General features: G+C 36.2%; 1 protein-coding gene across 1 annotated transcript in view; it reads left to right on the top strand.

The window, feature by feature from the left end:
* Positions 1–27,125, top strand: part of FAM117B (family with sequence similarity 117 member B) — a 108,849-nt gene that overhangs the window by 65,655 nt on the left and 16,069 nt on the right. Inside the window, exons 3-4 of the mRNA XM_090282702.1 lie at positions 13,195–13,287; positions 14,250–14,363. Of these exons, the coding sequence (XP_090138828.1) occupies positions 13,195–13,287; positions 14,250–14,363 (207 nt within the window). The remainder of the gene's footprint in view (positions 1–13,194; positions 13,288–14,249; positions 14,364–27,125) is intronic.

Here is a 27,125-nt window from a genome sequence, read left to right on the forward strand (position 1 = left end):
TCCTGATTTCGGTGTGATGGTTATTTTATGTTTTAGTTTTGATTTCGATGTGGTTGTGTGTGTCTTTGCCTACGCTGCCATCTTGACCTGGAGTAAGTTGCTGCTTTAATTTGCAGCCTTTGGCACTTCCTGGCTTCCTCCCTTTGGAGATCCCTCCAGAAAAATGCAGGTTCTTCCATTAATTCGGAGGTCCCTCTCTGCCCCTCCCCTTGCTCTATCATGCTATGCAGCTTGGCCACTGTCCTGAGCACGCTGGCTCGCACAGGGCTGGTTTATAGTTGTCCCAGGCAACCACATCCTGCTGGGAAAGGCAGGCTCTTACTGGCCTCTGTTTCAGTTCTCTGCCTTGGGGTTTCTCCCCATCCCGTCTTCTCCTGGCAGGAGCAGCCTCTGTGCCAGATCAGTGTTCTCCCAGACTGGGGTCTCTCCTGCTCCTCAGCTATCTGGCCTGACGCACCCTTGTTACGTTAAAATTCAGAGTCAAGATAAATCCCTGGATGAGACACCTGCTGGATGCAGTGATTGGGGGGGGAAAAGCATTCTGGCATTAGTTTTCTTATCTATAAAATAACTGGGTTGAAAGAAAGAAATGTTTTCTAATACTGTCACCTATGGCTCTAGCATTCTGTATGTCTTGCTGGACTCCCCTTTCTTACCAACCATGTGTATTTTTCTTCCCAATCTGCTTTTTTCTCCCTTTTTAAAACTTTATTTATCAGTTAGTTTACATTCAATATTATTTAGTATGTTTTAGGTGTACAGCATAGTTTAGACAATGATATCTTTACAGTGTTCCCTCTGATATTTTCAGTACCCACCTGTCACCATACATAGTTACTACAATATTATTGACTATATTTCTTATGTTGTACTTTATATTCCTATGACTATGTTGTAACTATCAATTAGTACTTCTTAATCTCTTCACTTTTTCACCCACTCCCCGACTCCCTGTCCACCCCTTGCAACCATCAGTCTCTTCTCTGTATCTATGAGTTTGCTTCAATTTATTTGTTTATTTTGTTCTACAGATTCCCCATGTAAGTGAAATCAGGTGGTGGTTTTCTTTCTCTGACCAACTTACATCATTTAGCATAATACCTTCTAGATGTACCCATGCTGTCACAAATGGTAAGACTTTGAAACCGGAAAAGCTGGTGCTCGTGTTGCCTCTTAGCTACCAGACCCAATAAGCAGAGACAGGGATTGAATCTTTATGGGTGCTTTATTCAGATGGTCGGTGATCTAAGAAGACAGCGGGTTTGTACCCTAATAGGCTGTCTTAAATTCCAGTATAAAATGGGCCCTTTTATAAGGAGAAGAGTAGGTAAGGGGGTTGGAATTCAGGGAAAAGGTTAATTGGATAAAAGCTGCAATGTCCTTTCAACTGTGTCCTGGGCTGCGGTCACCCTGGCGTACAATGGCTCAGATACCGTCTTGATTGCTTGCAGTCCTCCTGAGGCAAAAAGGTGGAACTGCGTATGGTTTCCTGGAATCAAGGTGGGTCGTACCTCCAGTTTCTGAAACAATAGCTTTTTACATACATTGATTACTAAGCTCATTAGCTGTCACTAGAAACAAAAACTTTCCATTTGAGTCCCCCATCAATTTCATTCTTTTTTTATGGCCAAGTAATATTCCATTGTATATGTGTACCACAACTTTTTAAATCTGCTTGTCTGTTGATGGGAATTTGAGTTGTTCCCATATCTTAGTGCTTCTGTATTTCTCACTTCTCCATGTCTTAGCAGTCATTTTCCATTTAGCCTCTAGCACAGCTCCGAACCTCCTCTCCATGTTGTCATACTCCCTATCCATTCAGTCTAATCTCTATCTCTCCTTCCAGGCTCACTTTCAAACCTAAAGCATTGTTTTATTATATGACCCTTAAATTCCTGTAAGTAATGTGTAAAACACAGTAACAGATTTTATTTTTGGAATGGTGGCATACAACATAACTTGAAAAGACAATGTGAACCCTGAGAAAGAACATGCCTGTTAAGAAGGGATTCTGGTGGCCTAACTGGGATTATATTTTAAAAACAAATAAGCAAACAAACAAAAATAGAAAACATAGCCTAGCCACTATTTCTAAAAGAGGGACTCTCATTCAAACTGCACTTCAGGAGAAGCCTGCACTAAGCTGCCTGCCTCCTGCACTGAACCACCTTTCTGCACTTTGTTTCTGCTATCTGAGCTAGCTCTTACAAAGAAGTTTTTAGAATCTTGTTTCAACTAATAGGACTGTGACTTTCCCCATCCCGTTGGAGATGAACAGCTATATCCCTCCCCATCCACATCTTCACTGATCAATCAGAGTGGCTTCATTCTGACTAATCAGAACAGTGCCTTTTGAACCAATCAAACTTCAAAGATTTGGAGTCCTCATTTGCATTAGGACAGAGCAATCAGGAACCAGAGCAGGGACTTCTGTCTACATAAGCAATCAGAGATGGCTGCTACTTGTGCTGGGGTTGGAGATTCCCAGGTGACGCCAAGCTATGAATCTAGGCTGGCCACTGGTAGTGCCAGGCCTGTGGTTTACTGAGGCCAGTTGTTGCTTGTTTGAGAGGATTTAGGAAGTTGTGAAGCCTGAGCCAAGACCAGCTGTTCAGACTGAAAAGTAGCTTGGGCGGTCCTGTAAAGTAAGGTGGGGTGGAGTCTTTGGGGATCTGATGGAGCCTCTGGGGATCTGGTAGTCTCTGGCTCAGAGGTGCACTTTCTCCTTCCAGTGAAGGCTGAAGAGTGTTTCCTTGTCCGGAGCTGAAACTCTAAAAACATCTTGATGGAACAGAGCGGAGCAGAGCAGAGCAAGCCAGAACAGTGCAGGGTGGAGCAGACCAGAGCAGACTAAAGCTGTCTAGCTGAAGAGAGCCCTTGCCCTAGGGCTGCCTTGCCCCAGGGCCTCTTCACAGCCATGCTGTTTTCACAGCAGTGCTATATCACAATTTAGTGGTTTTGCACTGAATAAAGTTTTCTTATTCATCACACCTGAAATCTTGCACCCCAAATCTGGGATTCCTGTTGGTTGATTTGGCACCAACAACCATCGGACAACATATAATACAAACACCCAGACATACAAGATAAAAAATGTATTTTAATTATTTTTAAATGCAGAGCTACCTACATTCACAGTGAAGTAAAGGAACAAAACAATAAATGGGAAACAAGGGTCAAACAAGATATGATATTTAAGTATTTGAGCATTGTATGGGTTCCATAGGATTTGGCTATTGTGGTCACTGGGATAAGGAGATAAGGCCCTGAGACCAGGCAAACAAGGTGAAAGTTGCAACTGAGATTTCTGTAATACTCTCATCTCAGTGATAAGATGAACAAAACAAAAAAATTGTACAGGGGAGGAAGTTTATCTATCTCTGTATTCACTGACTGCTGCCTTTTTTCTTTCTCTCCTTCTGTCTCTCTCCCTCTCTACCTCCAAATTACTAATTACAAATCTGAGATTAGAGTCCAAAAATATTCTACATATGTGATCCTGAAATAACAGAACTAAGGAACTGTTGAATATGTAAAAAATATTTTTTTGAGAAAGATGAAGACCAAAAAGCCAACATAAGCTGAATAGAAATTTCAATAGAATATAAAATGCATAATGAAAAGAGAAAATATTTGAAGAAATATTAGTTGAGAAATTTTCAGAATCAATGAAAGGCATAAATCTTTAGATTCAGGAAAGACAAAAGCTCCAAAGCATTTTTATGAGTTTGGAAAATAGCCTTCATTTTGCATAGTGAAAAAACAACTCAAATCTGTAACCTAGAATATAAATCAATTTAAACCTAAGCTTCTTTCTCTTAGATTTCAGTTATCTCTTAAGTAATAACTCAGTCAGTGTACACTAAAGACCAAGGGCTGTACTAAACACTTAAGATTATGAAACTAAAGAGCTGGCATTCCTGCTGCCTGTCACTACCAAACCCAATAAGCAGAGACAGGGATTGGATCTTTATGGGTGCTTTATTCAGATGGCTTGTGATCTGAGAAGGTGGTGGGTTTGTACTGTAACAGACCGTCTTAAATTCCATTATAAAAAAAAAATTTTCTTATAAGGAAAATAAAGTGTATGTAAGGGGTTTAGAATTCAGGGAAAAGTTAATCAGATGAAAGCTGCAGCATTCTTTCATTTGTGTCCTGGGGGGTGGTCTGATACCATCTGGATTGCTTACATTCCTCCAGAGGCACAAAGGTGGAACTGCTTATGGTCTCCTGGAGTCAAGGTGGGTTTTACATTGATTACTAAGCCTAATAGCTATTACCTAAAACTAAAATTTTTTCCAACATTTGAGTCCCCCATCAATTAGGGTAAAAATATAGGTCAAACTATAGGAAAATAAACATGTAAATAAACCATGTATGGCCTTGCTCAATCTGAGCACCAGAATATTGGCTGCAGTAATCATGTCAGAACTAGGCAGTGAGACTATATATCTATGAGAATATTTCAGGTGTTTTTTAATTCAGAAATTTATAAAGATACCAAAAGGATTAAAACTAACCCTGCATATGAGCACCCACACACAACACTAGATAATTCGATAAAAATTCACAAACCTGTCAGGTGTTTCTTTTGGTACTGATTGCATATAATTTTTTTCTCCTAATTTATTTTGTCAAGACTTTTTATCAGATAGAAAGTAGATGAAGAAACACTTTGCTATGTGTTTACTCAAAGTTCTTAGAACATTCTCTACAAAAACTATTTTAAGAAGACTTTGATTTTCCCTAAGATGTTCTGCAAGTGCCGCATAAATGTTTAATTACTATCCTGCAATGCCTGTTATACACTTGTTTGCTTTCCCTTCTTTGCCTAATGACTAATCATCTAGAAGAAAACTTTGCCAACATCAGATGTGTTGGTTTTAGGGTTGCCATAACTACTCACAGACTTGAGTCACTCAAATAACAGAAATTTATTTCTTATAATTTTACAGGACAAATGTTTAAGAGCAAGGTGTCAGCAGGTTTGGTTTCTCCTGAGGCCTCTCTCTTTGGCTTGTAGATAGCCATCTTCTTGCTGTGTGCTCACATCACCTTTTCTTTGTGCACACCTATCCCTGGTGTCTGTGTGTCCAAATGTTTTCTTAAAAGGATACCATCCAGATTGGATTAGGGCTCATTCTAAGGGCCTGATTTTAATTTAATTATCTCTTTAAAGGCCTTATGTCAAAATACAATTACATTCTGAGATACTGGGAGTTAGTACGTCAATATATAAATTTTAGGGAGATCAAATTTAGCTCACACTGGATATTTTCACTTTTCAAAATCTTATTTACTTTCCCTCTTTTCAAAATCTTCTTGACTTATTTTATTTAAGTATATTTTATCGATTATGCTCTTATAGTTGTCTCAATTTCTTTTCCCATCGCTCCCCTCCGACCAGTACCCTCCTTCCCTCCAGCAGCCCCACTCCCCTTAGTTCATGTCCATGGGTCATACATGTAATTTCTTTGGCTTTACCCTTTCCTATATTATTCTTAACTTCCCCCTGTCTATTTTGTACCTACCAGTTATGCTTCTTAATCCCTGCACAATTTCACTATTTCTCCCCTTTGCCTCTCCTAGCCGATACCACTCCAAATGATCCCCATACCTATGATGTATTCCTGTACTGTTTGTCAGCCTAGTTTTTGTTTTTATTCTTTTAAGTTCTGTTGTTCAGTTGTGTTTGTTGTCATTTTAATGTTCATAGTTTTTATCCTCTTTTTCTTAAGTCCCTTTAACATTTGATAAAATAGTGGCTTGGTGATGATGAACTCCTTTAGCTTTACCTTGTCTGGGAAGCACTTTATCTGCCCTTCCATTCTAAATGATAGCTTTGCTGGATAGAGTAATCTTGGTTGTAGGACCTTGCTTTTCAACACATTGAATACTTCTTTCCAGTCCCTTATTGCCTGCGAAGTTTCTTTTGAGAGATCAGCTGATAGTCTTATAGGCACCCCTTTGTAGGTGACTCTCTGCTTTCCTCTTGCTGCTTTTAAGATTCTCTCTTTATCTTGAACCTTTGACATTTTAATTATGATGTGTCCTGATGTGGTTCCCTTTGGGTTTAGCTTGTTTGGGACTCTGTGCTTCCTGGGCTTGTATGGCTATTACCTTTGCCACATTTGGGAAGTTTTCCTTCATTATTTTTTCACATAGGTTTCAATTTCTTGCTCTTCTTCTTCTCCTTCTGTTGCCCTCATGATTTGGATGTTGGCACGTTTAGAGTTGTCCCAGAGGTTCCTAAGCCACTCCTCGTTTTTTTTTTTTTCTTCAAATATTGTCTTCATTCTGTACTGGTTGTTTAATTCCTTCCTTATGTTCCAAATCATTGATTTGAACCCCAGTTTCCTTCCTTTCACCATTGGTTTTGTGTGGATTTTCCTTCATTTAGCATAGCTTTCCCTTTTTCCCTTCTGCGTTTGCTGTACTGAAGCATATCTATCAAATCTGTGAGCATCTTTATCACTAGTGTTTTGAACTGTGACCGTTAGGTTGGCTATCTCCCCATTGCTTACTTCTCCCATTGGAACCTTGATCTGTTCCCTCTTTTGGGTCATACTTCCCTACTTAACCTCCTCCTGTGTTTGCTTCTATGTCTTAGGTAGAGCTCTCGTACCTGTTATGTTGTAAGGGGTGGAGCCTTAGGTATTTGTCAGTACGGGGTGACTTGTTTCACCACGTTGTGGTCCTGTATGTGGATGAAGGGTCTGAGAGGGAACAGTGCCACTTGTTTAGCACTCGCCCCTTTTTCAGGTACTTCATCCGCTTCCCATATGGGACTGGTGCCCCTCTAGCTGGTGCACTGGCCTTGATTCGCAGAGTGGATGAATCTATAGATGTTCTAGGACCATTGGCCTCTAAACAAAAAGACTTGAGAGACTGACAGTTTCTTCTTCCACTTCAACCCCCACTGGTTTTTACAGTAAGAAGCAATGAGGTTTTATTTTCCCCAGTGCTGGAACTGTGAGCTGCGCAGTCTGGTGTTGTCCTGGGAGCGGTCCCCAGGTGTCCCTCTGTGCTCTTTTTAATGTGTGACTGCACTTTCTGCCAGCCAGCCACAGCCACTGTTGCCGCCACCACCTCTGCTTCTGCCTCCACACCATGTCCTCTCCACACCTCCTACTTTCTGGATGAGTATTTCTTCTTTATATCTTTGTTTGTTGGACTTCCATGCAGCTCTGTTTTTTTAGAACTTCTGGTTGTCTCCACTTTTGAGGTAGTTGTGGAGGGTAGATGCAGCATGTCTACCTGCACCACCATGTTGGCCAGAAGTCACAACTTTTTTTTTTTATTTTTTAACAGAGGTGTCTTAAAGATATTTAGACTTCAGAGATAGTAAATAGCCCTTAACTTTCAAAAAGTCTGTACTTCTGTATTGTTTTCTTACTAATAATTGTTGCCCTAGTATTTATATTTAAATTGACATCTTTGTTTTCTAAAACATATAATTCTGACTTTTCTTTATTAAGCCCAAAGAAAAACATTATATTACATTTTTTCTCTTCTTTATAAGATGAACTTTAAGGGGGAAGAAAAAAAAATAGTAGGAAGAGTTAGTGCAGTGGTTATCAAGATATATTAAATCTAAAGTAATTCAGATTACTTCATTATATTACATTGATACTGGATAGACTTACAGAAGAATGAAGCAAAATGAGTCCAGAAACAGATCAGTATATATATAGACACTTAAATTACAGCTGCATATCATTGGTATTGATCAGTTGACTAACACTGAAAAACATACATATATATATATATATATATATATATATATATATTACTCCCCATTTCTAGCATACACAAAAATCAAGTTCAGGCATATTTCATTGGGTAGGCCAAAAAGTTCATTTGGTTTTTTCCATATGATGGCTCTTTAGTTGTCTTGAACTTCATTTAAAATAATTTTGTTAGATTGTATGGTGACAGCTGTCATATCGGTGTGCTTTAAAAAAAACTTCCCCAAATTGGTGAATTTTTGTGCAGCCATTTTAATATAGAAGATGGAAGAAAATACACAACACTTTCAGCATATTATACTTTATTATTTCAAGAAAGGTAAAAATACAACTGAAACACAAAAATAGATTTATGCAGTGTATGGAGAAGGTGCTGTGATTGATCGAATGGGTCAAAAGTGTTTTGAGAAGTGTCTCGGTACTATTGATGTTTTAGCCAAATAACTCTTTGCTGTGGGACTGTCTTATGCATTGGAAGATGTTTAGCAGCACCCCTTGCCTTTGCCCACTAGAAGCCAATAACGGGAGATAGCCAACATACTCAAAATATAAACTGTCCATGTCAATAAAGTTGTTGGTGAAAATGAAAAAAATGTGTCTTTTATTTTATGGAAAAAACTAAATGGACTTTTGGGCCAACCCAATATATAAAATGTAAAACATAAGCTTCTCAAAGTGGTTTTCAAAGTGTGATCCTCAGACCACCAGAATCAGCATCATCTGAAAGTTGTAAAAAATGCAAATTCTTGGACCTCTTTCCTTACCTAAATAACTAGAAACTGGAAGTATGTAAAAAAAAAAAAAGTGTGTTTTTTATTTAATCTCTCAGATGCTACTGATGCCCACTTAAGTTTTAGTATCACACATTAAGGATAATATTTCATGGCCTTGAGAAGGGGTAAAGAATTTATAGGACTAGATAACTATTCATAAAGAATAATATTAATCTATTGTATTCTGTTAAAAAATCCTTTCATCACAATACAAGGTTAAGAGAGTAAAAAGTGAACCAGACTGGTAGAAAATATTCACAATACATATATTCAACAAAGCTCCAGTATACAGACATTATAAAGAACTTCAAATCACCACATACACACACAAATGGCTAAAAATTTAACTAATACTTCACAAAAGACTGTATCTAAGTGGCTAACAGGCATATGTTAAGTACCATTAGGAAAATGCAAACAAGAAACAATTAGATACACTACACCGAAACAAGAATGGCAGAAATGAAGGGGTTAATAATTTCAAATAAATGAGATTGTGGAGAAGATGAAAGGTAGATTGGTATAACCACTATGAAAACCTGTTTGCCAGGATCTGTTAAATACAAAAAATATGTACTACCTGTGACCCAGCAAGTCTATTTCTATGTATATTCTTATGAGAAATGAATGTTTATTATCAAAATACATGCACAAAAATGTTCAATGATCCGTGTTATCCAAAGTCAAGGGTTGTCCCATGGGGTGTTAATTCCCCCACATTTGCAGTTTTTGAGCACCCACAAATGATAATCAGCTTTTCAGAAGTGTCCTGACCACATCATGTAAAAGCCTTAGTACAGCAATGCAAAAGACATGCAAGTGCAGCTAAGATAAGGTTCTGTTGCCTTGCAATGGCTGTGGGGGAAAGTGCACTGAGAAAATGTAAGGCAGGACAGAGGTGACTGATACAAGCAGGTTTTTATGAGCAAGCAAAATATATACACAAAATCAATTATTTTTTCCGTAGGAAATCTTTGATAGGCCATTTCAGTAACTGTGTAACTCCCATTGATACCTAGTCAAATAGAGACATTCACAAGCATCAAGTTACAGGTCTTATATCTAAAGAGAAATCCCTATGAAATTCTGTGTTGCTCATCTTCACTCTATTCTGAATTAAATCATAGTGCCTGATGTGCAGCTCTTCACCTGCAGTAACAGCTATTTGTCTGTTGGGACCATTATCTTAGCCCACCACTTTAAGAAGATAAGGCAAATTCAGTATAATACCTTGCAAGTAAACTATATTGATGTGGGACACGACTCTGGGATACTTACCCCATATTTTTTCCCCATAGTTACAGTCAGCCTCACATGAAATCTCTGTATTGCATTTGTAATCTAAAAATCTTAATTCTTCCAATTTTTGTTACTCTACTTTAAATCTCCAAATTAAGTATGTATAAGAAATTGTACCACGTAAATTCCAGTAAACCAATTTAATTTCAATTATTCTAAGACCACAGTTACGTAATTTCTACTTACCCAGCTTGATTTATATTATATTAAAAGTATATTCAGATAGGTTAATTCTTTTTCATATAAAAATTATACATGGTAAAAACTTAATTGACACATCAAATACTGAATTTTTACCTGTAAATGTTTTGCTTTTTGGAGGTTATATTTTGTATCCATTATTTCTACAAAATGCAGTTTCCCTTGATTGACTTGTACAGATCTAAATGTTACTATATGCACTTGATCCTCTAAATATTTTATTTTGGTTTGGTTTTGCTGCTACTTATATTTATTTTAAAATTTAAATAAAACAAAAATGTTTAGTTCATTGCTCTTTGTCTTGGATTAGTTTATTATATTGCTAATTTGGTTCACCAACAAACTTTGCAAACTGTACTAACTATGCAGGCTCTGAACTGAGAAAAGAGCATATAGAACAGGAGTAAATGTTCTCTGTTATATAGACTCTCATGTCCCTTACAAACAAAGATAGTTAAGTTTCTTGTTTTAAATCTATGGTTAGTAGTGCAGGAGCTCCAGACCAGGTCTATATGGTCAACTAATATTTGAGAAAGGGGGAAGGAACATAAAATGGAGTGAGAAGAGCCTCTTCAATAAATGGTGTTGGTAGGACTGGACACGGACATGCAAAAAAATGAAACTAAACCACCAACTTACACCACACACTAGAATAAACTCAAGATGGGTCAAATACTTAAATATAAGCCGAGGCACCATAAAAGTCCTAGAGGAAAACATAGGCAGGAAAATTTCAGATATCCCACGCAGCAACATTTTCACTGATATATCTCCAAAGGCAAGGGAAATAAAGGAAAGAATAAACAAATGGGGCTACATCAAACTAAAGAGTTTCTGCTCAGCAAAAGAAAACATCAGCAAGATGAAAAGGGAACCAACCATATGGGAAAATATATTTGCCAATGATACCTCAGACAAGGGATTGATTTCCAAAATATATAAAGAACTTACATGACTCAACACCAAGAAGACAGACAACCCAATTAAAAAGTGGTCAAAGGACCTAAACAAACACTTCTTCAAAGAGGACATACAGAGGGTCCATAGGCATATGAAAGAATGCTCAACGTCACTAGCCATCAGAGAGATGCAAATAAAAACCACAATGAGATACCACCTCACACCAGTCAGAATGGCCATGATCAACAAATATACAAACAACTTGTGCTGACGAGGATGCGGAGAAAGGGAACTCTGGTGAACTGTTGATGGGAATGCAGACTGGTGCAACCACTGTGGAAAACAGTATGGAATTTCCTCAAGAAACTAAAAATGGAACTGCCTTTTGAACCAGCAATTCCATTGCTAGGATTATATCTGAAGAATCCTGAAACACCAATTCAAAAGAACCTATGCACCCCTAAGTTCATAGCAGCACCGTTTACAATAGCCAAGTGCTGGAAACAACCTAAGTGCCCATCTGTAGATGAGTGGATCAAAAAACTGTGGTACATTTACACAATGGAATACTATGCAGCAGAAAGAAAGAAGGAACTTCTACCATTTGCAACAACATGGATATAACTAGCGAGAATTATGCTTAGCGAAATAAGCCAGGCAAGGAAAGAAAAATACCATATATCACCTAATACAGGAGACTAATGAACAACACAAACAAACAAGCAAAATGGAACCAGAGAATACAACAAGGGTCCCAGCCTGTTAAACCAAGCACGCTGTTGTCCGGGGACAGCCAACTGACCTGGAGTCTGGAAGATCCTTCCCCATGTGGGAAAGCCACCCTCCCCTCCACACCCCCACTCTTATTAGGGATTTCTGGACCCAAGGGTAGGTAGGACGACGACCATGTCCAGCTTGAAGCAGCCAGAGGAGCTCGAGACCTTCGCCCATTGTCCTTTTTAAGATTATAAAGGGTCTTAAGTCTGAAAGGGAGGGATTGTTACTTTTTATTGTTATAAAAAATTAACACTTAAAAAAAAAAGACTAATATAGGAAAGGGTGAAGACAGAGAACTTGTATGCATGGACTGAGGGTGGTGGGATTGCTGGGGGCGGGGGGTGCTGGGCAGAGGGGAGCAAAGGGGAAAAAATTGGAATTATTTTAACAGTATAATCAATAAAATATACTTAAAAAAAACACATTCATATTTTTTTCTGATACACTGTTTTTAAATTCTGGATATTGTATAACTACTAAGGATTTAACATTTTTGAGGCTGTCCTCTGCAGATATTTTAAAGCAAGACAAGACAGTATAGAGATTAAGATTATGAACTCTGGAGTCTTACTTAGGTTTATGTCTTGGCTTTTGCCACTTCCTGGGAGACAGTAGGGCAACTTATCTAATCTTATTGTCATAGCTTCCTTATCTGTTAACTTTATAGAAAACTTCATATGTATTAAATCAGATAATACAATGAAGACCTTTCACTCTGCTTTCATTAAGCACAGTGCCTACCACACAATAAGATTATAGGACTGTTAGCTATTGTTAGTATTCATTTGTTCAGTTAATGCTAATACTTATATAGACATTATTAATTTTATTAGTGATAAAAAAGCAAGAATTAGGCTAAATATTATAATTAAGTAGCCGAAGCTGGAAGAATTGTGGGTAATTTGTGTTACTTTAAATATTTTCTAATATCAAATTCTTCTGTAATAGGAATGCATTTTATAATAGAAAAGTATCGTTTTTTTTTTTTTTAGAAAGGAAATTTTTTTCCATTTTCTAGATATGTAATTGACATACAGCACGGTATAATTTTAAGGTGTACAGCATAATGAATTGATATGTATATACTGTGAAATGATTACCACAATAAACTTAGTTAATATCATTCATCACTCATATAGTTGTAAAAAGAATTTTTTTCTTTTTGATGAGAACCTTTAGAATCCACTCTTAGCAACTTTCAAATATACCATACAGCAGTGGTAATTACACCCATCATGTTGTACATTATATCTCCAGGTACTTATTTTCTTATAATTGTAAGTTTGTAGCTTTGACCACCTTCATCCAGTTCCCACCAATCTACCACCTGTCTCTGGAAACTACAAATCTAATGTATCTTTCTGTTTATTTGTTTTTTTCAAATTCCACATGCGGTATTTGTCTTTTCTCTATCTGACTTACTGCATTTAGCATAATACCCTCAAGGTCCATCCTTAACTGTTTTACTAATTCTTCCCTCTTTTTTTCTATTATAGACAGAGAGTGCATGGGCTGAAGAATACTCTGAAAAGAAGAAAGGGTCTCACAAGCGCTCAGCATCGTGGGGCAGTACAGATCAACTTAAGGAGGTCAGGAAAATAATTCCAAGAAAGTCGGTGTGGAAATTTGATCCCTGCCTTGGCTAGCTATTTCCTTGAAGTTGTGAGCAACAGGAATTTGTCAGTTTTTTTGAGGGGGTGGAAGGGGCTGGCTATTTTTTTGTTTTGTTTCTTATTTTTAGTTTTGTTTACTTGATAAATAACAGAAAAAGTTATGTTAATTAGATAAAGATTTGAATGAAGAAATATACCATTACTTATCTGATAGTATGTTTTCTTTTTAAAATGAGAGTCTGTACCTCTTAATTAAGATGTATAAACTTGTAGTGATATAACAAATTTACATTTATTATTTCAATATATAATGGTAGTGTTCTTGCAATTCAGTAACCTAGTATAACCTAGTTGATTATGTCCCTGTGCTGTGATTACCATTTTCTGTGCTTATAATTATAATATTTGCATTTTACATATAATGTAGAAATAAAACAAAAACTCAGTCCAGGAATAATATGGGATATTGATTAAAATTGTATTTGTTATTTAAAGATTGTATCTATCAATGCATTTTGTGGCCTGAATTGATTTTTAAATACTATTTAATTTTTAGAGCTGTTGAAGGCTAGGTATTTGATAAAGAAATATAAATAAAATGTGATTTAAAGGTAAGTGAGAGAATAATTATTATTTTTTAATTGTTTGTGAAAGCTGTAATATAATTTGCTCTAAACGCTGAAAGTTTTACTTGTTTGGTACTGAGGAGGAGTGAAGGCTCAGAACAATATTAGAACATAATTTTGTTTCTCTTTAAAATATACACTTATATGCACACCTGTATGTGTATATAGAAAAATTATGTACACTAAATCAGATTTTGTGATTTAAAAATTCAAAACATTTATTAAGGCTGAATTTTACTGGTTCTTATTAAGCAAGGATGTTTTATATAGTGTGGAAAACATTGATGCACTTGTTATTTTCCCCCTTTTTAGATTGCAAAATTACGCCAGCAATTGCAGAGAAGTAAACACAGCAGTCGGCATCATCGAGATAAAGAAAGACAGTCTCCATTCCATGGCAACCATTCGGCCATTAACCAGTGTCAGGTAAGAGCACAGATATTATAAAATCCAGAGAAGGAATTTGTTGTTTTGCTGGCGATGTGTTATTTCATAGGTAACTGTGTAGGACAAAATATCCAAAAGCATATTTGAAGCTGATTAAATACTGAATCACAGCCTTCATTTAAAAAAAAAACAACAAAATATTAAATTGAGAAAATGATATTTTCCTTTGGTGATCTGTGATATGACTTCTAGTAGACATAGCTAATTTTCCATATTTTGATTTACCATATTTAGAATGTTGGAAGCAGAATAATATAGAGAGATAAGCACTGGCTATGGCTATGGAACCAGACCTTGGACAAGTAACTTGTTCTTCCTAAGTCTCAGTTACCTCATCTGAAGATTGAGGATAATAATGATACCTGTCTCATAAAGTCTTTTAGTAGGATAAAACCTTTAGCTGCTTTGATTCCTTAATAGTACGTTATGAACTACTCTTGAGGGCTCATCCCAGGAGCATTTCTTTTTAACATAATTGAAATTGGATAGGGTCCCTTGGCAAGGAGAAAGCAAGAAAAAGTTTGCTAACCCATTTTATATATAGGTTGATAGCTTCTGATGATTGTCAAGGATATGTGGTTTGTTTTCAAGAGAAAGTATGTGTAGAGGCATATATTTTTTCAAACTAATTTTGTCCTGAAATATTGGTGCATGGGTCAAATTTGATTTCATAAATGTATAGTTTGGTTGTAATCTCCAATAAATTATTTCTATATAAAGTATTATATATGAATATACAATAATAACATTAAAAAAACCTAAACAAACTACATTTGTATCTAGAGAAATAGAAAATGTAAAATTGACAAAATAAATGAAAAATTTGTATAGATTCTGGTTTGATTCCCAGTCAGGGCACATGACTAGGTTGCATGTCAGGTCCCCAGTTGGGAGCGCGAGTGAGAGGCAACCACACAGTGATGTTTCTCTCCCTCTCTTTCTCCTTTCCCCTCTCTCTAAAAATAAATAAACAAATAAATTTAAAAAAAAAAAGAAAAGAAAAATTTGTATAGATTAATAATACTAAAATTGGAATGCTAATTAAAAATCAAACTTGCTCATTCTCAAAAGTCTATAGACCAAGATGGTTTTACAGGTGAATTTGCTAATTTTCCACTCCCTCTAATTTATCCATAAACAGTTTACATGTATTCCTAAGAGATAAGACTGCTTTTTTATTCTCAACTCATATTTTTAGGTCAAGGAGAATAGGGCTTAAGATTGACTTTTATTGGATTAAGTGATGAGTTTTAGGAGTTTATAAATTTTTAAATGATTTTTAAAATTTGCATTAAAATCAATAAAGTAGTAAAATTATCCAAAAATTATTTTTTCCTTGCAAATTGAATTTTCTTAATAAAGATTATTAGAGTTTGCATAAAATTCATGCTTATTTGATTATAAACATCTCTTTGCAGAAAATGTAAGGACTAGATAGAGTAACTTGAAAAATAAATTCATGTAGCTTGAGTTTTGTGCATGTAACACACCAAACATCTTCAATACTTGAGTTGGGATATTGTAGTCAACCAGAGATTAGGCATGCGCACAGCATTATAGCTGTGACAGTAGTATTCATGTTTAATTGGAACTTTCACATACGAACATGAAAGCAGTATTCATTACATCATGGGTGTAGCTTTGTTTTAGTGGAAAGAAGTACTGCTTTGAAATATGTGTACCTTTGAGGCCATTGCTCCATCCACACAGTATATATTAAACATCTGCCATATAGCGGTACTGCAGTACTCATTAGGGAAAGCAGTGGTGAAAGAAAATACTGCAGATTTCCCCCAGCCACGTCTCAAATATAAATAAACAGTTAATTGTTACATAGTGTAATGAGTGTGTCTATAGGGGAGAGGTCAGAATGCTCTAGAAAGGGTATTTATCTTTGGATTGGCTATGGATCCATCTAGAAAGGCTTCTCAGAAAGTAGTGTCTAAGCTGATCCCTTAAGAATAAGCAGGATTTATCCAGTCTTCTAGAAGTTGAAGAAATCATGACCCCAGGTAGCGGTAATAGTAAGAGATTAGGTTAGAGGGTAAGTAGCAGCCAAACCTGAAAGTCTTTCTGTCTCAGTTGTTAAGAACTTTGACTTTGTCCTAGAGACATTAGGGAACTATTTTTTTTTTTAATACAGAAGAGTGATATGTGATCAGGTAAGCATTTTAGAATGGTCATTATAAGTTCAGAGTAGAGAAATGAATTTGGGGGAGGAGGACAAGATTAGGTCAGGAAAACCATCTAAAGTACAAAATGATGGTGGACTAAAAGAAGACAGAAGGTATGAGTTGGAAAGAATGGACAAACCTGAGTGATAGTTAGAAAGTAATGCTAGTTGAACTCATTAAGTGCTTACTACATATATTGCAAGCAGTCAGATTTTTTTTTAATCCTCACTCAAGGATATGTTTATTGATTTTCATAGAGAGAGGAAGGGAGGGAGGAAGGAAGAGAGAGAAAGAGGGAGGGAGGGAGAGAGAGAAATATCAAGTGGTTACTGCCCAAATGTGCCCTGATGAGGGATCAAATCTGCTACTGTTTTCTGTTTTTTTGGTTTTTTTTTCTCTGTAAGGGACAATGTTCTAATTAACTGAGCACCTGACCATGGCTAGATTTTGATTTATTAGCATTTAATCCTCATTTTTGAGGTAGGGGCTGTTATTATCTCCATTTTACAGACAAGTAAATTAAGGCCCAGAGAAGATGTGGAAAAATTAGAACCCTTATATAAGGGTGGGACAAAAGTAGGTTTACAGTTGTGAGTATACAAAACACAGTTTATTCTTGTATTATTAGTTATTAATTACTATATTATTTTCCATATGAACAACTGTAAACCAACTTTTGCTCCGTACTGTATTGCTGATTGGAATGTAAAATGGTGCAGCCACTTTGGAAAACAGTCTCACAGTTCCTCAAAAGGCTAAACATAAGAGTTACCATTATCACTAGTACTTCCTTTTTAAAGTATGTATCCAAGGGGATTGAAAACGTATGTTTACATTAAAACTTGTTCACAAATATTCATAGTAGTATGGTTGAGAACAAAATTTGGAAACAACCCAAATGTCCATGAACCAATGAATAGATAAAAACATTGGTGTGTGTGTGTGTGTGTGTGTGTGTCCATAAAATGGAATATTATTTAGTCGTAAAAAAGGTTGAGGTACTGATACATGCTACAAGAAAGGTGAATCTTGAAAACATTATGCTAAGTGAAAGAAGTCAGTAGCAAGACACATGTCATCTGATTCCACTTACATGAAATGTCTACAATAGAAACCCATAGAGACAGATTGTAGATTGGTTGTTGCCTAGAACTGGGAAAGCTGTGGGGAAAATAGGAATGACTGCTAATGTGCAAAAGTTTTTTTGGTGTGATTCTAAAATTAATTGTGGTGCTAGTTGTACAACTCTGGTCACTAACCATTAAAAAAGCAAAAGTTCCTGGCTGGTATGGTTTAGTGGATTGAGCACCGGCCTGTGAACCAAAGGGTCGCTGGTTCGATTCCCAGTCAGGGCACATGCCTGGGTTGCAGGTCAGGTCCCCAGTAGGGGGCTCATGAGAGGCAACTGCACATTAATGTTTCTCTTCCTCTCTTTCACCCTCCCTTCCCCTCTCTCTAAAAATATATAAATAAAATCTTTTTTTTATAAAAAGCAAAAGTTGTACACTTTAAATGGGTGAATTGTATGGTAATATGAATTATTTTTCAGTAAGCTATTATAAAAATATCTTGCACCCAACATAAAAAAAGTATGTGATATATATGTAATTGTCTGGTAATTATAGATTAGATGGTAAAAAAAAAATAAAAAAAGAACCAAAAAGTAAGCTGGGAGGTCATGTAACAGTGTAGAGAGTGAGCACAGGTGCTTGGAGGTCAGACTGTTTAGGTTAAGAGCTGGGCCCTGCCACTTCTTAGCTGTATGAAGTTTCTCAGGTTTCTGCATTCAAGTATTACCTACTTTTGTGTTGTCCTAAGGATCAAATGGGACATAATGTCATAAATCACTTAATACAATTCTTGGATGTAATAATTGCTTGGTAAATCTTAGACTGTTTGAGATGAGATAGCACCTTAATATGAGAGAAGTAAGGCAGTTTGGGTTTTCCATCAGGCTTTTCTGCCATTTCTTATTGAACTTTAAAAAAAAATTGTTTTTGTAAAAGTATTTACATGCTTATTACAGAACTTTTAGAAACTAAAAACTGTTACAAGAGAAAAATTATATCTCATTAAAGGTGTTACTTTTTTCCAAATGAAATAGAAAAACATCATCCAGAGTTTCACCGTTTAAAGACAGCTATTTCTGACTTTTTGTTGTTGTTGAGATCAAATCCCATATCCTATTTTAGACTTTATAGTCATATATATATTTTTTTATTTAACAGGAAAAATGTTTGTTATTATAAATGCTTTAGGAACATTTTTTTGTGTATTTCAGATTTTGTAGATCATTTCCCCACAGTTTCTGTGTGCTTAAAGTTTTTTCTATATTTATACTTTTCTAGGGATAAATTTTCCATTACGTGGTTAATAAGTTTAAATATTTTGGAAGCTCTTTGATTTTTTTTTCCTTATAGCCTTTCTAAGCTATTGCTGTTGTGGGTTAGGGTTTTATGTTATGTAGAAAATTATTTTTACTGGGAAGTTCCATCAGTGTCCCTGAACAATTAAGGGGCAGTATTGATCTTCTGATAGTGGTATAGTCTGCAACCACTAGTTAACAAAAGGCCTTTTTCTTGGGCGTACCATGAATACTACATTTAGAAAGAATTCTCACTTTTTTTAGTGGTTCTTTCCAAGGAAATTCAGGGTGGAATTATTTGTAGTGAGAAATAAATGCCGCCAAGTTTCTTGGGAGAAGAGAATCTTTCACATGTCAGTGGTTTCCAAAATTGACAAAGCCCTCAGGTGCTTAACATATCATACTTTTAAGGAGTACTTCAAGAAATAGTCTCATTAGAAAATGCAGCCAGCCCATTTCAGAATTGTTTGAGGATTTAGAGTCACATCTTAATAACAGAAGAATGGGAAAAACCAACATCTTCATAGCTACGTCAACTAATTTCGAGGTAAGAATTAAAAAATCATGCAGCAGTATTCTGGCTGTTATAGCCTTCGCAAGAAAGCCCTTTTATAGAATTTTCTTACTTCATCTGGGCTGGGGACATTATAGATTGATAGTAGCCTCGGAGGATTTGAGAGTAAAGGGATAGTGAAGTATAAAAGGGGGAAAAAACTGTTTCCATCTGAGGAATGAGAGGGGCTGTTGCATTTAAATAATTAAAGTTTCTTCTCTGCACTGGGATCTTTGTGTGGCAGTCCAGGACGTGATTGCTATTCTTGAATTCTTAAAATTTTTTTGTCACTTAGAAATTAAGAGTAGACTTCTGTGGTGACCATTATTACAGAGTATAGCTACTGCTTAGAAGAGCGATGAGTGGATGGATGCCAGATGAGAAGACAGTGATTGCTGGAGGACAGACATGAAGTAATGGTGACAGGACAGGAGGAGTCAAGGCCACATGGAGGCCCCAAATTAACAGCCCTTAAGATAGGAAAGCTCTTTTTGCAGTACTTTCTAATTTATCTTATTTTTATTTTTTACCATTCTAAACATCAGTTTTCACCTTCGTTTTTGTTATATTGGGGTTTCTGGCTCATAATTTCTGTCATAGATCTCTGTTGAATTCCTGAACAGACTTTTTTCCATCCTAGTTGCCTATCAATGCACATTTTTCTTCCTTTGAAAATTTATATATTTCTCTTCTATACTCAGCTGCTGCTTCAGTAGGTGTTCTTTCCATCTTTCCTGACTGTGTGTTGTACTACACTTATCCCCCCAGTTTTGAAACATGTATTTAGTTATAACGTAGATTGATCTTAGAAGATTCGGTGTTGACCAAACCTTATCTTAGTGTGTTTGCTTTGTTGGCTAATTCTCAGTTGTTATGTAGTATTTGATCTTTAAGCTGTAATTACAAGATAGATGGAGAATGTAAATGAAAAATAAAACTTTAAAAACAGCAATTCACCTAACTAAAAACCTTAATTGACTGGGAAACATTCTTATTTGAAGAGAAAGAAGCAAAAGCTGAGAAATTAGGAGATCTTGTTCTTGATGTTTTCAAAGGACAGATCTTAAGAGAGAGAGATTTTCCTTAGTACAATGAAGAATTTTCCATTTTTCAGACATCTCAATTAATACTTGCATATACTGATATATGTGTAAAAATACAAGTTTTATTACAGAAACCTATGCAGATTTGGGACAAATAAATGATGTACACACATAGCATTCCTTAAGTGCCCTTGAAATAAAGCATAAACACTTAAGTGTAATGATTCTTGTTATTTTTAGCTATTTTAGAATTTAGTTTATGTAAGGAGTGAAATCAGAGGTCTGTTATCTTTTATCTTTTATAGCTAGAACAGTAAGTGTATTTTATGAAGGAAATCTTTTCCAGGCAGCTTGATTTGATTTTTTTCCCCTAATATAACTATTTGCTAGTTTAATTAATTATATTTGAACCTTTGCTCATTTGCCTAAAATGGTGTATTGGCCTTAGGAAAGTGGATTTTTTTTTTTGTTTTTGCTTTCCTTCCTTTGCTTTAAATAGACTAAACTGTTGATACATACTTGATGCTGTTTAGATTCTTACCAGATGTGTAGGGTTTGAATTCCTTTACAGGTTTTTGTATAAACTTAAATTTTTATTTCTGTAGGGTTAATACCTAGGAAGGGATTGCTTGTTCATGTAGTTGTATGTTGAACTCAAAGGAAACTATAGAACTTTTCCAGAATATTTGTACCACTGTGCATTCCCACGAGCACTATAAGAAAATGCCATGTGCTTTGCTTACTCATAATTTTTTTTTCAATTATAGTTTACATTCAATATTATTTTGCATTAGTTTCAGGTGTACAACCTAGTGGTTAGATAATCATATACTTTACAAAGTCTCCCCCAGTATTTTCAGTACCTACCTGGTACCATATGTAGTTACTACAATATGATTGACTATATTCCCTCTGCTGTACTTTACATCCCCATGGCTATTCTGTAACTACCAATTTGTACTTTTTAATCCCCTCACTCAGTCCCCCAACCTCCTTCCCCCTCGCAACCATCAGTCTGTTCTTTGTGTTTATGAGTCTGTTTCCCTTCTTTTTTGGCTCTTTTATTTTGTTCTTTAGATTCTGCATGTAAGTGAAATCATATGGCATTTGTCTTTCTGACTGACTGATTTCACTTAGAATAACACCCTCTAGGTCTGTCCATGCTTTTGCAAATAAATGGTAAGATTTCATTCTTTTTATGGCCGAATAATATTCCATTGCATATATGTACCACCACTATGTTATCCACTAATATGTTGATGGGCATTTGGTTTGCTTTCATATTCTGGCTACTGGAAATAACAGTGCAATGAACATAGGGGTGTATATATATTCTCTCGAGTTAGTGTTTTGGGATTCTTCAGATATATACACAGAAGTGGAATCACTGGGCCATAATGCAGTTTCATTTTTAATTTTTCGAGGATCCTCCATACTCTTTGCATAGGTGTGATTTGATACCTCATTGTGGTTTTAATTAGCATTTCTCTGATGATTAGTGATGTTGAACATCTTTTCATGTACCCATTGGCCATCTGTATATCCTCTTTGAAGGATTGTTTATTCAGGTCCTCTCCTCATTTTCTTAATTGGACCATGTGTTTTTCTTTTGTATAAGTTGAGTAGCATGATGTCTATGAATTTGGATATTAACCCTTTATTGGATGTATTATTGGCAAATATCTTCTTCCATTCAGTAGGTTGTCTTTTCACTTTGATAATGGGTTTTCTTTTTCTTTTTTGCTGTGCAAAATCTTTTTAGTTTGATGTAATCCCATTTGTTTATTTTGTGTTTGTTTCTTTCCCTTGACCAAGGAGATATATCAAGGAAAATATTGTTAAGATAAATGTTCGAGATTTTACTGCCTATGTTTTCTTCTAGGAGCTTTATGGTTTTGAATCTTACATTTAAGTGTTTAATCCATTCTTTGTTTATTCTTATATATGGTGTAAGAAGGTGGTCTAGTTATTTTTTGGCATGTATCTAGTTTTCCCAACACCATTTATTGAAGAGACTGTTTTTACTCCATTATATGCTCATGCTCCCTTTGTCAAATATTAATGGGCCATATAGTCATGGGTTTATTTCTGTGCTCTCTATTCTGTTCCATTGACATATATATATATATATATATGTCTGCTTTTATGCCAGTACCATGCTGTTTTGATTACTATGGCCATATAGTATAGATTGATATCAAGTAGTGTGATACCTCCAACTCTGTCCTTTTTCAAAATTGTTGAGGTTGTTCAGGTCTTTTATGGTTCCATGCAAATTTTTGGATTATCTGTTCTGTTTCTGTAAAATACGCCATTGTTATTTTGATAGGAGTTGCATTGAGCTCTAGATTGTTCTGGTTAGTATGGACATTTTAACCCTTTGAGTGCCATACGTAATTCAAAATTTGGATGACGTGAGAAAAAATTATATTGCTATATAACCTGAGGTACAAAAAAAGAGAACAAAACATAAAATACAAATTATTCCATTGTTATTTACATTTATAGTCATTGAAAAGAGTCGCTGGGAGCAACACTGGCACTTTTGGGAAAATTTGTCAGTGTCACTCAGCGACATTTGCACTCAAAGGGTTAATGTTGTTAATTCTTCCTATCAGTGAATCATGGTATATGCTTCCATTTACTTGTATCCTCTACAATTCCTTCCTTCCTTCGATTTTATTATTTTTAGAGAGAGGGCAAGAGAGGGAGAAAGAAAAGGAGAGAACATCAGTGTGTGGTTGCCCCAGCTGGGGACCTGCCCTATAACCTAGGCACGTGCCCTGACTGGGAACCTAACCAGTGACCCTCTGGCTTGCAGGCCAGCACTCAATCCACTGAACCACACCAGCCAGGGCCAATTTCTTTCTTAAGTATCTTCTAATTTTTCAAGTACAGGACTTTTAGCTCCTTGGTTAATTTATTCCTAGATATTTTATTTTTTTGATGCAAATTTAAGTGAGATTGTTTTCTTAATTTTTCTCTCTGATAGTTTATCAGAGAGATAACTAATTTCTGAATATGTAACCAATTTCTGAATATGTATTTTGTATTCTGCTACTTTACTGAATTCATTGATCAGTTGATTAGTTTTTTGGTGGAATCTTTGGGTTCTCTATATACAGTATATGTTACCTGCAAATGATGACAGCTTTACTAGTTACTTTCCAGTTTTGATGCCTTTGTTTCTTCTTCCTGTCTGATTGATGTGGCTAGGACTTGCAGTATTATGTTGAATAAAAGGGGTGAAAATGAACATCCTGTCTTGTTTCTGATCTTAAGGGAAATGCTTTTAGTTTTTCTTTATTGAGTATGATGTTATTATGATATATGTTTGTCATATATGACCTTTATTGTGTTGAGTTACAGTCTTTATTCTTACTTTGCTGAGAGTTTCTATCATAAATGAGTGCTGGATTTTATCAGATGCTTTTTTCTGCATCTATTGATATGATCATGCAGTTATCCTTCATTCTGTTTATGTAGTGAATCACATTTATTGATTTGTGATTGTTGTACCAACCTTGCATTCCTGGAATAAATCCCACTTGATTGTGGTATGTGGTCTTTTTTTTTTAAGTATATTTTATTTATTATGTTGTTACAGTAGTTCTAATTTTTTCCCCTTTGCTCCCCTCTGCCCAGTACCTCACTTCCCTCCAGCAATCCCACCCCACTTAGTTCATGTCCATGGGTCGTGCATGTAAGTTCTTTGGCTTCACCCTTTCCTATATTATTCTTAACATCCCCCTGTCTATTTTGTACCAACCGATTATGCTTCTTAGTCCCTGCACCATTTCCCCATTTTCCCCTTCCCCTCTCCCAGCTGATAACCCTCCAAATGATCCCCATACCTATGATTCTATTCTGTTCCTATTCGGGTTTGCTTAGTTGGATTTTGTTTTTATTTTTTAGATTCAGTTGTTGTTACTTGTGAATTTGTTGTCATTTTAGTGTTCATAGTTTTGATCTTCTTTTTCTTAAGTAAGTCCCTTTGACATTTCATATAATAATGGCTTGATTATGATGAACTTCTTTAGCTTCACTTTGTCTGGGAAGCACTTCATCTGCCCTTCCATTCCAAATGATAGCTTTGCTGGATAGAGTAATCTTGGTTGTAGGTTGCTTTTCATTACATTGAATACTGCTTGCCAGTCCCTTGGTGCCTGCAAAGTGTCCTCTGAGAAATCAGCTGATAGTCCTATAGGCACCCCCCTGTACGCAACTCTCCACCTCTCTCTTGCTGCCCCCAGAACTCTGTCTTTATCTTTCACCGTTGGCATTTCAATCATGACGTGTCCTGGTGTGGTGTGTAATCTTTTTAATGCACTACTGTATTTAGTTTGCTCATATTTTGTTGAGGATTTTAGCATCTATGTTCATCAGGGATGTTGGCCTATAATTTTCTTTCTTTATAATGTCTTTACCTGGTTGTGGAATTAGGATAATGCTGGCCTCAGAAAACAGCTTGGGAGTCTTCCCTCCTCTTGAATTTTTTCATATAGTTTGAGAAGGAGAGGTGTTGATTCTTTTTGAATATTTAGTAAAATTTATATGTGAAGCCAATCGGTCCAGGACTTTGTTTGTTGGGAGGTTTTTTGATTACTGATTTGATTTCATTTGTTGTAATTGCTCTGTTTCAGATTTTCTGTTTCTTCTTGATTCATTTTTGGAAGATTGAATGTTTCTTGGTGTTTTTCTGTTTATTCCAGAATGTCCAATTTGATGATATATAGTTCATAATATTTTCTCAAAACTTTTGCATTTCTGCAGTGTCAGTTGTAACTTCTCTTTCATTTCTGATTTTATTTATTTGAACCCTCTCTCTCTCTCTTTTTATGAGTCTGGCTAAAGGTTTATCAATCATGTTTATCTTGTTTATCAAAGGACTAGCTCTTGATTACATTGATCTTTGTATTGTTTATTTAAGACTCTTGTTTATTTTCTCTCTAATCTATGTTATTTCCATCCTTCTCACTTTGGGTTTTGTTTGATAAATGTAGAGTGTCAGTGAGTTAAAGTTTTATTTTTCCAACCAGTTCTCGATCTATGATACTGATGTGCTTTAGACACCAGCCAAGTTGATGTAGAGTTGTTAACAGTTACGAAAGCCAAAGGAGGTCTAACCAGGACAGGTGTTCAGAGAAAATGAACTAGACTAAGAGAATAGATTTATTGATGTGGCAGAGATTTTCCTCAAAAAACAATTTTGCAAATGGTATATCATTGGTGCTCCAAAATCTACTCTGTAGAGAACGGCTCAAAGATGTGTATTTGAAAAATTTTTTAATTCTATAAATTTTCTCTGTAAAACACCTATAGACTATCTAAACTTAAGATTTTTCATATTTCTTCCTTTGAGAGTAAATATTGAGACTAGAAGAGAGGACAGAAAGAAGAGATGGAAGTGGGAAGAGAAAAAATAATATGAGAAGCTTGAGGGTGTGGAAGAGAGGGATTAAAAAGGGGGGAATTAGAAGACACTGTAGAAAAAAGAGCTACTTGAAAAGTTTTTTGAAAAGACAACAAAGGATTATGTTAAGAATAAAATACATGATAAGGAAAACACAATAACAATTGTGACTACTATTTACTGAGCATCCATCCATTATGGGCCCAGGCACTGTGCCACACGTCCGCTCATTTCATTCTCAAAACCACTCCCAGTAGGTGGCTGTGTTCCCATGATCCATGTGAGGAAAGTGAGACTCTTGGGGGCCCAACAACAAGCAGCGAAAAAGTACTGCCTTGGTACTCTAGATTGAAGCTTTTCCTTGGCTTTCTCCCCGATTTCTTACCTTTTCCAAGGATTGTTATTGTGTTATACGTATTTAATTTTTTTTTCAATTATAAAAGTGAGCAGGAATAAAAGAGGAGAAATACAGGCTTAAGACTAAGTTCTATATCAGATGACAAGGTTATCCATTGAATGTCGTCGTCGGCAGCCGTCCGTCTCGAGAGACGATGGTGTAGCTTCTTAAGAGTCTATCTGCACTGCCGAGAATGGCTGTGCAGTCCGACTCGGGAGTGACATGGTATCTGTCTCCTCCCGTGTTGAATCGACATCTTGCGATGACGCTGAAGCTACAGAGCCTGGGCAGGGTAATATGGAGGGTCTGCTGTTGCCCATGCAGCAGACCCCCCCTCTCTTCGCAGCTGAAGGGTCCAAGGGAAAGACGGAGTCGATACAGCTTGGGTTCAGGTGCGCCGCAGGAGTTGCCGGTGTTGACTACAACGTCAAACCGCCTTAGGGACTCCGGCTCCGGATTTTCTGTCGGGGTTTACTCCCTTAGCCTTTCCCCTGAAGAGGTATGCCGCAAGGCAGCAGAGGTTTTTTGGAGTCAGAGTTTTCCTTCTCTGCTGTACCCTGACTGGAAGATCGAACCAGCGACACTTAGCTCGCAGGCCGACGCTCAATCCACTGAGCTAAACCAGCCAGGGCTATCCATTGAATGAAACTAATGATAATTGATTAGAGGCCCTGTTACCTTTTTCCTTGCTCACCTTCCTCAGAAAGGGAAGTGTTCCAAAGAAACCTCCAAATAAAGGATGAGTTAATGACATTTCTTTACCAGGCAGCAGGACAATGTACAAGGTGATCTTCTG

The sequence above is a fragment of the Furipterus horrens genome, unplaced genomic scaffold (genome assembly GCF_987537825.1).
Source record: "Furipterus horrens unplaced genomic scaffold, mFurHor1.1.pri manual_scaffold_1, whole genome shotgun sequence".
Classification (NCBI taxonomy): Eukaryota; Metazoa; Chordata; class Mammalia; order Chiroptera; family Furipteridae; genus Furipterus; species Furipterus horrens.